The sequence below is a fragment of the Schistocerca cancellata genome, chromosome 2 (genome assembly GCF_023864275.1).
Source record: "Schistocerca cancellata isolate TAMUIC-IGC-003103 chromosome 2, iqSchCanc2.1, whole genome shotgun sequence".
Taxonomy (NCBI): domain Eukaryota; kingdom Metazoa; phylum Arthropoda; class Insecta; order Orthoptera; family Acrididae; genus Schistocerca; species Schistocerca cancellata.
Genome location: NC_064627.1, coordinates 606509460 through 606523375, shown reverse-complemented (window position 1 = coordinate 606523375; position 13916 = coordinate 606509460). Strand labels below are relative to the sequence as shown.

Genomic DNA, 13916 nt, shown 5'->3' with positions numbered 1-13916 from the left:
ATCTATGATGCTGCCTCTGCTGGGCCACGAACCAATGACCCCTGCCTGAGTGTCCAATGCAGGGGCAAGGATATTGCCTCGCTGCCCCACTGCCACCTCACAGATGTCAGCCAGCTCCTGGTAGCTTGATGTGGTAGCCTGGGTACTGGTTCTGTACATGGGAAATGCCTGCATCAGCACCCCTGCACCAGGGTCCAAGGATCGCCTACCAGAATCTGCAGTCTGTCTGTTTCAGATGTACTGAACCATACTTGTTCATTGCCTATTCCTGTTCATCAATAGTGTTCTATCAAGTGGTTCACCCACTCCATTGCCAATCTCCAGCCAAGAACCACTTTCCCAATACTAGCTTGCTGTAACCCTGATACAGCATCTTAATAAACAACATTTGGCCTGCCTTTCGCTATTTCTTTGGTTTTAACACATAGAGGTAAAAAGGAAACAATTAGGGAACCAAGCAATGCAGTTTATCTATTCATTAAATGGCCATGGATAGGATGTAGGGGCAGATGTCATTTTATCAAAAGTTGGAATCCAAATCTGAACTGTCAGTGTACTAGAATTAGATGTGCCAAAAAAGAGGAATCACTGGAGCAAACTGTATGAGCACAAGGATTTTCCATGTCTGGACAGAATTTATCTTCAGGAGCCAAAATTCAATCACTGCTGATATATGCAATAAATGCAGACATTATCTATTCCTAGCTTTGAGACCTCTTAGTTATTCCATCAAGTAGGCAAGAGGGGTAGGTTTTAGAAGGCTGGGAAAGAGGCAAAGGTCACGCAGACCCCAGTACTTCTCCCTTGTCCCCACACAAAGACAGTCCCTCACATCCTGGGATCTGAGTGAACTGGCTTCCTTCCCAGTCTTCTGAAATCTAGCCCTCTTTTTTCCTCAATGAAGGAACTAACAACACCATAAACTAGAAGTAGATTGTTTCTACTCTTATTGTGTCTGTCAACAGTACTGGAATTTTGTCTCGAAGGTAAGCACTGGTGAGCCGTACTGTCTCCTCATAATTTTACACTGTATGACATTTTGCCAATTATTTTCTTATGGATGGTCCAAGATTTTCTTAAAGATGTTCTTATAGATGTTTTGATGCAGGATCTGGGGGACAGGGAGACATGGTATGTGCTCTTATTAAAAATAAATATCTCACTGTATATTCCTTTTATGCATATAACATAGACTTTCCGCCTTTGTTGTAAGCCTTCAGCGTGAGACACCAAAATATTATGATGTACAGAACCACAACACAAGAAATAAGAACAGTTATTGCAGACAGAGGATAAGATTAAAAGTAACAAGTAGTAGTTCAGTGGTTCAATGCAGTACAACAAATCGTCACAATCCTTAAAAGCACATACTGGGCACACATTTAAAACAAAATGAAAACATTTTCTTATAAATAAATGTGTGTATTCACTGACAGAATTCCAAGTTGTATGTATTGTGCATTAAACTGTGCGTATGGTATGTATTAAACCTTTGTTCACAAATATACATAATAAGCCTTGCACATAATATGACAGCTGCAAAAAGTATCATTGGATGACTGCATGCAAACAGAAATTTAAATAAAATAAAATATTATATAGTGGAATAGTTATTTAATTGCCTTTTATTACATTTTTGTATTATTTTATTTCTTGTTAACCAATTACATTTTTAAATCTGCTTGTTCTTGCGATGTTCTTGCATTTTTCAGAGATTCCTCATCCACTTTCCTTTCACTGTCATCTGTTGACATTGCACTGATGGAAAGACTCACACGACCTAAAAAGATACAATTAAACAGTGAAAAAGTTCATATACTGAAATTATTATGGTAAAAAAATTTACTATAGATAATTTACATATTTATTTATACACACCAGTCTAGGGCATCAAGAGAATCAAAGTTTCCCTTATTTAGAAATGATTAAAAATCTGTGCATTCAAAGAGTTCTCAGAATAAATATTACAATAATAATTAACATGGTAATTAATGACATAACAGTAAGCCAATGTAAGCCTTAAAACACTGTTCTCAATATTTAGGTGATAAATTTCAGGGATTTTCCACATTCTAGTTTAACACAAATTTTGTTATTTATATGTATACCTGGTAATAATGGTAAAATGCAATGCATACATTTGTATAATACAGTTCTGATACAGAGTTGACAATGTTTACATGAGTTCATAAGTGAATAATAAAATTAAAACCACACAGACTAACACTGGAAATTTAAATTATTGAAGTGATGCTGTTACAGCATTATTGACAAGACACAGTGGACCTACATTATTGCATAGTAGACAATTCACACACCAAAAAGATGTAGCAAAATTCTACTAGGTGGTGTTATGTATAGTGGATGTAACTAAATTATTTTGACACATACTTGTACAAAACACAAGGACTGTATTATATAAAAAAATTTTAATTTTGATCTGAATATCAGAGGTCTGTTGCTTCCATATTTTATTTATTCAAGATGAACATTACTATTCACTTCAAATTAAAGTGAGTTTTCATGCACATTTTTTAAGGATGTACAATATGTACACATGTGTACATATAGCATGGTTTTCCATCTTCTATTTCTAAAGTGCATGATGATAGTTATATTGAACTAGTTTGTGTTTTCACTAACAAATCAGTTGATATGCTGAAACTGCACGTACCATTCTGAAAATAATAACTTCAGTTCTTTATATTTTTTTCACTGAATAATGTTAGGGGCAAATAATATGTTCCAATAAAAGCTAAACCTGCCTGCCAATGGCTAATTAGGTCCATTCTTGTGGGATATGTAGCAGTATGAGAGTATGTAAAATGGTGTCTGATGTAGACATTCATTATAAACTGAGATGTGACTTTCAGTTCTTAACTCCAGAATATACTGGTCACAGTGCTATCCATATATATTAGATAATTAAATAATTGTGTTCTGTAGAGCTCATCAAAGAGAACCTTCACAGATATGGACTGCATCAAAATTTTTGGTATGATAAGAGCATCAACTCTTAGAAACTTAATTTGTACACTGAATTAACAATAAACTATAACAATGCTGTTTAATAATATCTATGCTTACATCAGTTAACTTGAAGCTCATGAATTAGGTGGAGGGTCACTAATCTGCAAACAACTGCTGCTTCTTCATTTATATTAAATAGGTGATGTTTATATTTTATTGGAAGTTTAATATTTACTTGATTACACTGGGATTTTTCAAAGAAAATAGTTATCTACATATGAAATAACAGAGGTCATTTTACAATATATTTCTACTTATCATGCAGGTGCACAACGTACACTGCTACTTGCCATCTAGCTACTATGAGTTTTCAAACATTTAATCTTTATAAGAGTGGATAATCAGGTATATTTATAATTTTCTTTTGAATTAGTAGGGATGCCCAATTACTTTGTTTATGTTAGATGAGAACTTGTCGAATATCTTTGCATCAAAGTACTTAACTCCCCTCTGAAACCTAGTCTAAATGAAAATTATTTTTTTTGTATTGTATTTTGGTAATGTAGATCATAGTTCACATAGCTGAAATTGAGTTTTATTATCAGCAACAAAAACACCAGATGTACTAAGAAGTGAGAGGAAGCATTGCAAGACCTTTAAAGAGACCTCTGCAAGATACAATGTTCATTGCTTTTCTCAATATTCTTACTGTTTGCTTCTGTTTTACAATTACTTTTATTTACCCTAGGTGGGTTGCTGCAGAAGATAATTTCACTAGACAACAGGTAGTGGAGACATGCAACAGAAGCTAGCACTCTTGTCTTTAGGTAAAAACAATGAGAGTTACTTGTACAACCAAACTGTGTTGAACAATGGAAACTATGTTTTTGAAACCCTATTTAATTTACCAAAATCACTAATGCATATTTTTAGTCTTCAGTTAATTTCTTTTGCTTTCCATACAGTTGATTTCTATTATCCCAGATACAAAAATTTATAAACTGGCCTCTTGAGTACATTATTAATTTATACTCTACATTATTTTGGATTTATTTAAATTGATTTTCTAGCTTGCTTACAATATTGCTGTATAAAGTTAATCAAATAATTGTTGGAGTCTATACACATTAGAAATAAAAAGTACGATTTCATATGCAAAATGAAAGTGCTTAGTTATGCAGTGATAACATGAGTTCTTTCTTATCTAGTTTGAGGATCTTAAACTTTTTGTAAGAGCCCTGAGAATAGTTTTGGCAATATGGAGTGTTTTTGTCTGATCCTTCTGCCAATTCAGAATTTATGGATATCCTGGTGAAGTCAATCAAACTATAGCACTGATATAAATGAGATGTGTGAGAGAAGTAATAACACTGACAACACTGTGAGTGACCTGGAAATGATGTGTTGTTCTGCAAGTGTAAACTAGTATGTTCATCCCTTTCAGATGCTTGATCCAAGTTTCAGCTCCATACAGCCATCACATGATATTTGAGAGTACCATCTGTGAAGTTGTGTTTTTGTTGTGAACAGCAGAATTTACAGCAATGTTATGCCATCAAGTTTTGTATTAAACTTTGGGAATCCACAAGTGTGACCTTTGGAAAGTTGAAACAGGCCTACAAGGAACATTCCTTATCAAGAGCACAAGTTTTTCACTGGCACAAATCATTTTTGGAAGGCTGAGAAAATGCTGAAGATGAATGTTGCTCAGGGAGGCCTTCAGCTTCAGAAACCAATGAAAACTTTGCATATGTGCATGCTCTTATGAGATCAGACCAATGTTTAAAAATGAGGATGATGGTTGACCTGTTAAACTTAAACACTTTCACTGTACATGAAATTCTGACCAAAGTTTTGCAAATGCAAAAGATTTGTGCCAAAATGATTCCAAAAAACCTCAGAACTGAACAGAAGGACAGTCAAAGAAATGTGTGCATTGATGTTCAAAATAGAAGTGTCAATGACTACGAATGGTTCAGTTGTGTGATTACAGGTCCTGAATTTTTTAGTACAATCATGAGACAAATTGGCAAAGTGAGGAGTAGCATACTGAGACATCTCCCTGACTGAAAAAAAGCTCAAATGAGCAAATCAAAGAGCAAAATAATGCTGTTTTGCTCTTTTTGGACTTTTTCCTCCAGGGCAAACTGTCAACAAAGTGTTTTTTCAAATATCTCCCCCTATTCAGCAGATCTGAGGCCTTGCAACTTTTTTCTTTTCTTGAAATTGAAAAATGCCTGAAAAGGGTTTCATTTTGGGACTACGGAGACTATTTGACAGAATGTGTGGAACACATTGAAGACCCTGCTAGTTGAAGCCTTTCAGCACTGCAAGCAAGACTGGGAACAATGATTCTGTCAGTGTGCAGCTGCCAAGGGGAATTACTTTGAAGCAGACAATATTATTGTTTGATTAAAATAAAAAACTTTAGTAGATAAAAAAATCAGTCACTGTACTTTTCTCACACACCTCATATATTTTTTAGTATATTAATGTAATTTGAATCAACATGTTGTCCTCAATGGTAATTAATGTAAATTTTGTTGAAACTGAGTCACTAGCTTCATCAGAATCTGTGAATCCCAGAAATAGTAGCAATTTATTGTCTGTCTTTCATTTTATAATTTAGTTCATGATTTGCGAAAGGTCCATGGTACATTCATTTCTACAGTCAGCTTGTTCTTTTGGCTGATTAAAATCAAATGTCCTCTCTGTGTAGTTGGGATACTTCCAATGAATATGTTGTAAATTATAAAGAGAACATGACAGATTAAGATCTTTTTATGTTTTGTCTTTCTAATTTCTTGGGAAATAGGGTAGCCCTGTTTTGGGAATTGTGTACCTCCCAGACTTTCTGTGAACAGTTTTGTTAAGTTCTCTTTGCATAGCTTTTCCTCCAGATTTGGCCATTTCTACTGAAATGCCATAATTTCAGACACCTTTCCTTTCTTGATACCTTGAATCGCCTTATACCACTCACTGAGAATTAATTGAAGAACATGATTATTTTCCTTATTAAATATGTATGTTTCTTGTTAATCCATTCACCTACAACAGCATGATTCATGCTTGGGCAGTTTTCTTTCTGTTGTTACTTCATGTGTCATCTGCCATCTTAACTGGTGAAATCTGGTGTCCAGTCAACAAATCAAGAATCAAGAATTTTATTCACCATGGATCATTTTATAATATTGGCTTTGTCACGCAGGATGTAGTAGTACATACACAACAATAAAATAAACTACTGTCAAAACATTATAGTATACATTTAAAGCATGTCAGTGTACCAAATTACACCAGGATAGTTTCTAAAAGTTTATTATTATTATTATTCTGGATTTACAATGTGAGTACATTTTTCCAGCATCTATTCTAGATTACAGTAAGTTACTAATTATTGTTCTCCACTCTTCTCTATTTGTCCATAAATCTTCAGGAATGTTGTTCTTCCTCATTGCTGACTGAACTCCCTGTTTCCATGTATCAGGTGGTCGTCCCCTTTTTCTTCTTCCAATTGGTACCCAGTCGATTATGCATTTTGGTAGCCTTTCCTGTTCCATTCGTCTGATGTGTCCATACCATTTAAGTTGTTTGTGCTCGATGAAATCAATAATTGAATTTTTACATTTCATCTTGTCTCTGATTACTTCATTTCTTATTCTTTCTCGTCTTGATATTCTTGCTGAACGTCTCCAGAAATCCATTTCTGTGGCTAATAATTTTGATTTCAGTTGCCATTTTGTTGTCCACACTTTTGAACCATATGTAATAATGCTCCTAACTATTGTTTTAAAAATCCTTATTTTGTTATCAGTTGTTATGTGTTTGTCCCAGAGAATTCCATTCAATAAAGAGATTGTCATCTTTCCAGAATTTATTCTTGATCTAATTTCTTTGTCCTGTTTCCCATCATTTGTAATTTTCACACCTAAATATTTATATTCCTCAGTAGCTGTTATTGTTCCCATCCCTTCTTCTAATATTAAGTCTCCATTCACTCCACCAATTACCATGTACTTTGTTTTATTCATGTTTACATTTAGACCTGATTTTTTATATTCTTGAATCAATTTTCTGGTCATATACTCTATGTCCTCATAGTCTTGGGCTATAATCAGTTGGTCATCTGCAAATTGTAATGAGTATATTGTTCTATCATCTAAAAGTTAATGCAATAAATTACACTCTAATATAATATTGTGTAGTATATAGTATACCCTGTACATAGTGTATTATGTATTGTATATACTATGTAATTACACACAACTAACAACAGCACACAATAATATGTTAAACTACAGAAAACTTTTAAATGCTAATATCATCCTCAGGCATCTCAAAGAATTGTTTAATGTTATAAAATAGATGATATGACAGCCAGCTGTACTACCTAAGTTAAAAAAAATTATATCCATAGACTGAACATGAATTGGCAATTTATTGAACATTTTGAGCGGTTCTACTTTTTGTATCCTGTTCTTTCTAATCTGTGGCATAATATGTTTAAATTACCCTTAGCTCTGGTGCTGCATTCATGTATTTCCCCTCTGGCAATAAATTCTGAAATATTATTTTTAATATAGAGTACAGACACATAAATATATAAATTTATAATTGTGAGTATTCTGAGTATGGAAAAAAGAGGGTGACAGTGATCCCTATGACCTCTTTTACATATTATGTGTAAGACTATTTTTTGTAATTTCAAGATGTTCTTGATGTGAGGAGAGTGCCCCCATATAATCAGACCATATTAAACATGTGACTGAAATAACCCAAAGCATGGCACCCTAAGGTACTCCAAGCTCACTACCTCCCTTAATTTCAAGATAAGGTATTCCACTAGGGATATTTTTTCACATACGTGATTGACATGTTCCTCCCAACAGATTTCTGAGTCAATGTAAATACCTAAGAGTTTTACTGACTTATTGCCTACTTCATTTGATGTTCCCATTAAAAGTTGTTTGGTTTTATCAGTATTGCACTGGAGCTTATGGCTGCAAACCAGTCCAGAGCCTAATCAAGCATTTCTTTTGTTACACTATTCAGACCTGAAATGTCCTGATGTGTGGTAAGTTGTGTTATATCATCAGCATAATGTATGACAGGGTGGGCTGTGTTATTAGGTAAATCATTGATAGCTACAATGAAGAAGAAGGGTCCAGTTTCTGTATTGTCTTTGCCATGCTCTCTTTTTAGATTAGTTTAGATTTACTTTCATTCCAATTGATCCATAGTGAGGAGGTCCTCCAGGATGTAGAACATGTCAGAAAAACAACAATACATGAAAAATATTTACAACTAAAACAAATAAACTAATGTACCATTCCACAGGTCCCAAGTGGAATGATCGTCATTTTTTAATGAACACTATATGAAAGAGTCATTTTACAAAGACTAATGCACTGAATTTAAAATAAAAAAGTTTTATTTATTTATTTATAAGGTAATAAATGTGTAATACAACTACTATAATACAATGAACACATTACTGCACAGAAATGGTGCAGAAGTTAGATTGTACTTACACACACACACACACACACACACACACACACACACACACATATTTACAATGAACACATTACGGCACTGAAATTGTGCAGAAGTTATACTAGTTGTTTTTACTGAGAAATTCATCAATGGAGTAGAAGGAGTTGGCCGCCAATAAATCCTTTAGGTTTCTCTTAAACTGAGTTTTATTGGTTGTTAAGCTTTTTATGGCTGCTGGCAAGTTATTGAAAATGTGTGTTCCTGAATTATGCACACCTTTTTGTACAAGACTAAGGGACTTTAAATCCTTGTGAAGTTTATTCTTATTTCTAGTATTGATTCCATGAACTGAGCTGTTGGTTAGAAAAAGTGATATATTTTTAATGACAAATTTCATTAAGGAATAAATATATCGGGAAGCAGTAGTTAGTATCCCTAGTTCCCTAAACAGGCTTCTGCAGGATGTTCTTGAGTTCACACCACATATAACTCTTACTGCACGTTTTTGTGCCCGGAAAACTTTAGCTTGGTTTGATGAATTACCCCAAAAAATAATCCCGTATGACATTATGGAATGAAAGTGAGCATAGTATGCCAGCTTTTTCCTTTTTATATCCCCTATGTCTGACACAATTCACATTGCAAATAGAGATTTATTAAGACGCTTCAGTAGTTCTGTGGTGTGCTCCTTCCAGTTGAATTTATTATCAAGCTGTAATCCCAAGAATTTAACACTGTCCACTTCTTCTACCTGCTTGTCATCATATGTTAGGCATATACTCGTGGGACACCCCTTACAAGTTCTGAACTGCATGTAGTGTGTTTTTTCAAAGTTTAGTGACAAAGAATTTACTAGGAACCAGTGATTATGGTCCACAAATATTTTATTAGCTGATCTTTCTAAGACTACACTTGATTTGCTATTTATTGCAATGTTCGTATCATCAGCAAACAAAATGAACTTGGCATCTGGTAATGTTACTGATGAAAGGTCATTGATATACACAAGAAAAAGTAAGGACCCCAAAATGGAACCTTGTGTGACCCCACATGTAATTAGTTCCCAGCTGGATGATGCCTAATAGCTTGATACATGTCTCTTTCCTAATAACACCCTTTGTTTCCTGCCAGAGATATAAGATTTGAACCATTTTGCAGCATTTCCTGTTACACTATAATATTCTAATTTATTTAAAAGTATATTGTGATTTACACAGTCAAATGCCTTTAACAGATCACAAAATATACCAGTTGCCTGCAACTTTTTGTCTAATGAATTAAGCACATTTTCACTGTAATCTTTGGTTTCAATTATTTCTCTTACCAAAATTTCATCTTGTTATATCTTCTGAAAGATGTATTTAAATAGCTTTGTTTAATTCATCTAATATAGATGTAGATGTGAAACACATTTTTAAATAGCTTTGCTTAATTTAACATACTGTGTAATGTTTCTGAAAAATCTATACCTTTCCACTGGTATGTACCAGTGTGAACCATGTCTTACCAGTTCAACTGAGAATTTCTGTTTGACACTAGCAGCTATAGTTTAACTTGAATCATGATACTCATGGTACTTCTCTTGTGAAGTACCCAGAGACGGAATGTCCTATATGTTAAGTACTAACAATCTGGTCATGATCACTCATTCGTTCATTCATGTGTAAATAGTGTACTTTATGTCCTGCTTATTTTCCACATTTCACTTCCACACAAGGCCACACTTCATTCAAATACCTTCAGTAAAGACTTGCCAACACTTAAATTTATATTATATGTTAACAAATTACTCTTTTTCAGAAATCCTTTTCTTGCTACAGCCAGTCTGCATTTTATATCCCCTGTGCATTAGCCATCATCAGTTATTTTACTGCCCAAATAGCAAAACTCATTTACTAATTCTAGCGTTTTATATCCTATTCTAATTTTCTCACCATCACCTGATTTAATTTGACTACAGTCCAATATTGTCATTTTACTTTAGTTGATGGTCATTTTATAGCCTCCTTTCATGACAATATCCATTCTGTTTAACTGCTTTTCCAAGTCCTCAGCTACCTCTGACAGAATTACAACCTCAAGGTTTTTGTGTCTTCTCCCAGAACCTTAATTCCATTTCTAATTTTTCTTCCGTTTCCTTTACTGCTAGTTCAATATGCAGGTCGAATAACACTGGGCTAGGCTACAACACTGTCTCACTCCCTTCTTAAGTACTGCTCCCTTTCATGTCCTTTGACTCTTATAATAGGAGTCTGTTTTCTGTATAAGTTGCAAATAACTTTTTGTTCACTGTATTTCACCCCTGCTACCTTCAGTATTTCAAAGAGAGTATTCCAATCAACAATACGAAAAGTTGAAAATAATGCCAGTACAAGCCTTAAATAATAAAATATCACCAGTTGGTATTTTTTGTGATGTTTGCAAGAGGTTCGATTGTGTAGATCATGTTACTCTCTTAGAAAAACTCAGTTTTTATATAAGTGAATCATACTTAGCAAAAGGATGCAAAAATTTGTGCTGAATAATCCAAACAATGTTGGAAGAGTAGAAAATTTTAGTGATTTTGGAGAAATCACAAAGGAATCCGACAGGATTCAATTTTGGGTCCACTCCTATTTCTTCTGTACATGAATGAGCTTCCAATTAACATTCAACAAGAACAATTGGTACTTCTTATAGACAATGCTAGTGTTATAATAAATCCAATGAGAGAGAGAAAACATCTGAAGATATTGTAAATTATGTTTTCTAAGGAATTATTAAATAGTTCTGAAAATGGATTCTCCGTAAATTATGAAAACACACACTATATTCAGATCTATACAAGAAATATAGGCAGAACAATGATTGGTATAGAACATGAGTAGAAGACAGTAAATAGAGTAGAATGTTCCAATTTTTGATTTACATATTGATGAAAATTTGAACGGGAAGAAGCATGTTACTGAGCCTCTCAAAAATTAAGCTCATCTAATTTTGCTCTTCATACGATTGCTAATCCTGGAGACAAACCAATTACCCCCCCAAACATATTTGGCATATTACCACTCAGTAATGTCTTATTAAATAATTTTCTGGAGTAAGTCACAACTTAGAAAGAAAGTATTGATTGCACAAAAGTGAGCTGTAAGAATAATATGTGGTGTTCACCCGTGGACATCATATACATACCTTTTCAAGGAGCTAGACATTTTAACTCCATTCCCACAACACACATATATGCTAATGAAATTTGTCGTAAATAATCTATCACAATTGGAGAAGGACAGTGAGGTGCATAACAAAAACACTTAGTGCAAAAAATGACCTTTAGTATCTATTATTAAAGCTGCAAATTGTAAATCTAACCTAAAATCATTTCTCTTGGACAACTTATTTCTATTAAGAAAACTTACTTGTATTTAAGTCTAGTTGCTTGGGCAGGATAAAAAATAATGTGTTCATTAACATCAGTACTAATCATGTATATGTATCCTGTAAACTGACTCATCCCACATCATTTTGACAAAAGAATCATTCAGAATCGATCAATGGAACACATAACTAACTAACCCTTTAAATCTATTAATGCTATGGGCATAGGTTTCCCTTTCTTTAACTTATCTTCTAAGATAAGTTGTAGGGTCAGTATTGTCTCACATGTTCGTACATTTCTTCAGAATCTATAGTGATCATAACAAAGGTCAGCTTCTAAAGATATTTCCATACTTCTGCTAATAAAGTGTGTTAGTATTTTGTGATCATAACTTATAAAACTGGTGGTTCAGTAAGAAGGCATGTGCCTTCTGTGGAATTGGAATTATTTTTGAAGTCAGAGGCTGTTTTGGCTGTCTCATATCTTGCATAGCAGGTGGAATAGTTTTGTCATGGTTGGATCTCCCAAGGGTGTTAATAATCGCTAGGGAATCTTGTCTTCTGCAGGGGCCTTGTTTCAGCTTAGGTCCTTCAGTGCTCTGTCAAATTCTTCTTGCAGCTTTATATATCCAATGTAATTGTCAACTACTTCCTCTTCACTTTATATAATATTGCCTTCAAGTTGATTTCTGTTGTAGAGCCCCTTTATATATTCCTTTCACCTTTCAGCTTTTCCTTCTTTTCTTAGCATTGATTCTCCACCTGTACTCTTGGTATTTATGCAGCTGCTTCGATATTTCTTCCAGAGTACTTTAAATTTGCATATGTATGTTAGAAGTGAAAAGTCATTGTTCTTCCTATTACAGTACATTGTTGCATTTATGCAATTATCCACACAACACCACCAGCCCTCTATGTACTGGCAAAGTTAAAAATTGTCTAAAACAAATGTTATAGTTAGGTGGAATTTACACTCTTATGCCTAAATATTCTGATAAATTATAAAAGGCATGAAAAATAAAGTAAACTTTCAGTTTTTCTTAGGATAACTGGGATCATTTTATGTCCTGTCTCTTGATTATGTGCTACCTGTGATAGAACTGAGCACCAGAATATAAAACTCAGCTCTGAATCCTAGACAGGGATGCATAGTCTTTATGCAAATAATTTTTATTCCTAGTGTTGTAGTTGTGAGTTACACAGTTTATGCTAAATTCATTCTTATTAATCACAAATACCATTAAAGCAAGGGCACCCATATGATAGTTGTAAGATTTGGGGGGAGGGGGGGGGGGCAAGACCTGTGGATGTGGAGTATTTTTAATATTATGGAAGACAAATGGTAAGTTATAAGTAGACAAAAAAAAAGTTCGTTATGACCCTATTAAAAACTTTATACTGTTACTAAAATCCTAGGTCATATTACTTATACTCTAGAAAGAAGAGTACATGTTGTTGAAAGAAAAACACCTGACTGCACTATTTCTTTTCCTTTCCCTGAGAGCTTGGGAGCCAATGGTCCATCTTGCCCTGGGGGGTGGGTGGCCTTACCACTAGGAAGTATGGGTACTGGGCACATAATTGTACGAGTTTCTAGGCCCCCTAAAGAAGTATATGCTAGATGTTCAGTTTCCTACTTTATGCAATATTCTTACTGTATGGTTGTGTAAATACTTTTTTTCACTTATGCATTTTTGCAGTTAGTTGTGCCACAAGACAGTAATGAATAAAAGTAAACAAAATATGATATTAATTTTATCTGAAGGACAACACCATGAGAGGGATTTCTAAGTGTAAATCAGGTAGAACTAAGCTTTTTTGTTAACTTATCCATGAGCTGCTGCAACTTTAATTATCTGAATGCCAAGGAACTTCACACATGAAGCCTCATTCAGAAAATGCCTACTGACGTATACTCTTGTTACTTGTAAGTCATTTTAATTTGTTTTGAACTGCCTACTATGAGTGTTTGTAAAATTAAGGGATAAACTGATTGCTGTGAACCAGTTGTAAGTCTGTTCCATTATTCTTCTGGCTGTCTGTTATAAATATGTTGGATCCTTTATATGTAAACCAGTGTCGTCAATAAATATTAC

General features: G+C 34.0%; 1 protein-coding gene across 1 annotated transcript in view; it reads right to left on the bottom strand.

Annotated features, from left to right (window-relative positions):
- Nucleotides 1-1626: 1626 nt before the first annotated feature.
- The window catches only part of LOC126157063 (nose resistant to fluoxetine protein 6-like), a gene marked incomplete at its 5' end in the record, with an annotated part of 297846 nt that continues 285556 nt past the window's right edge, over nucleotides 1627-13916 (bottom strand). Inside the window, one exon of the mRNA XM_049916350.1 lies at nucleotides 1627-1780. Within this exon, the coding sequence (XP_049772307.1) occupies nucleotides 1665-1780 (116 nt within the window). The remainder of the gene's footprint in view (nucleotides 1781-13916) is intronic.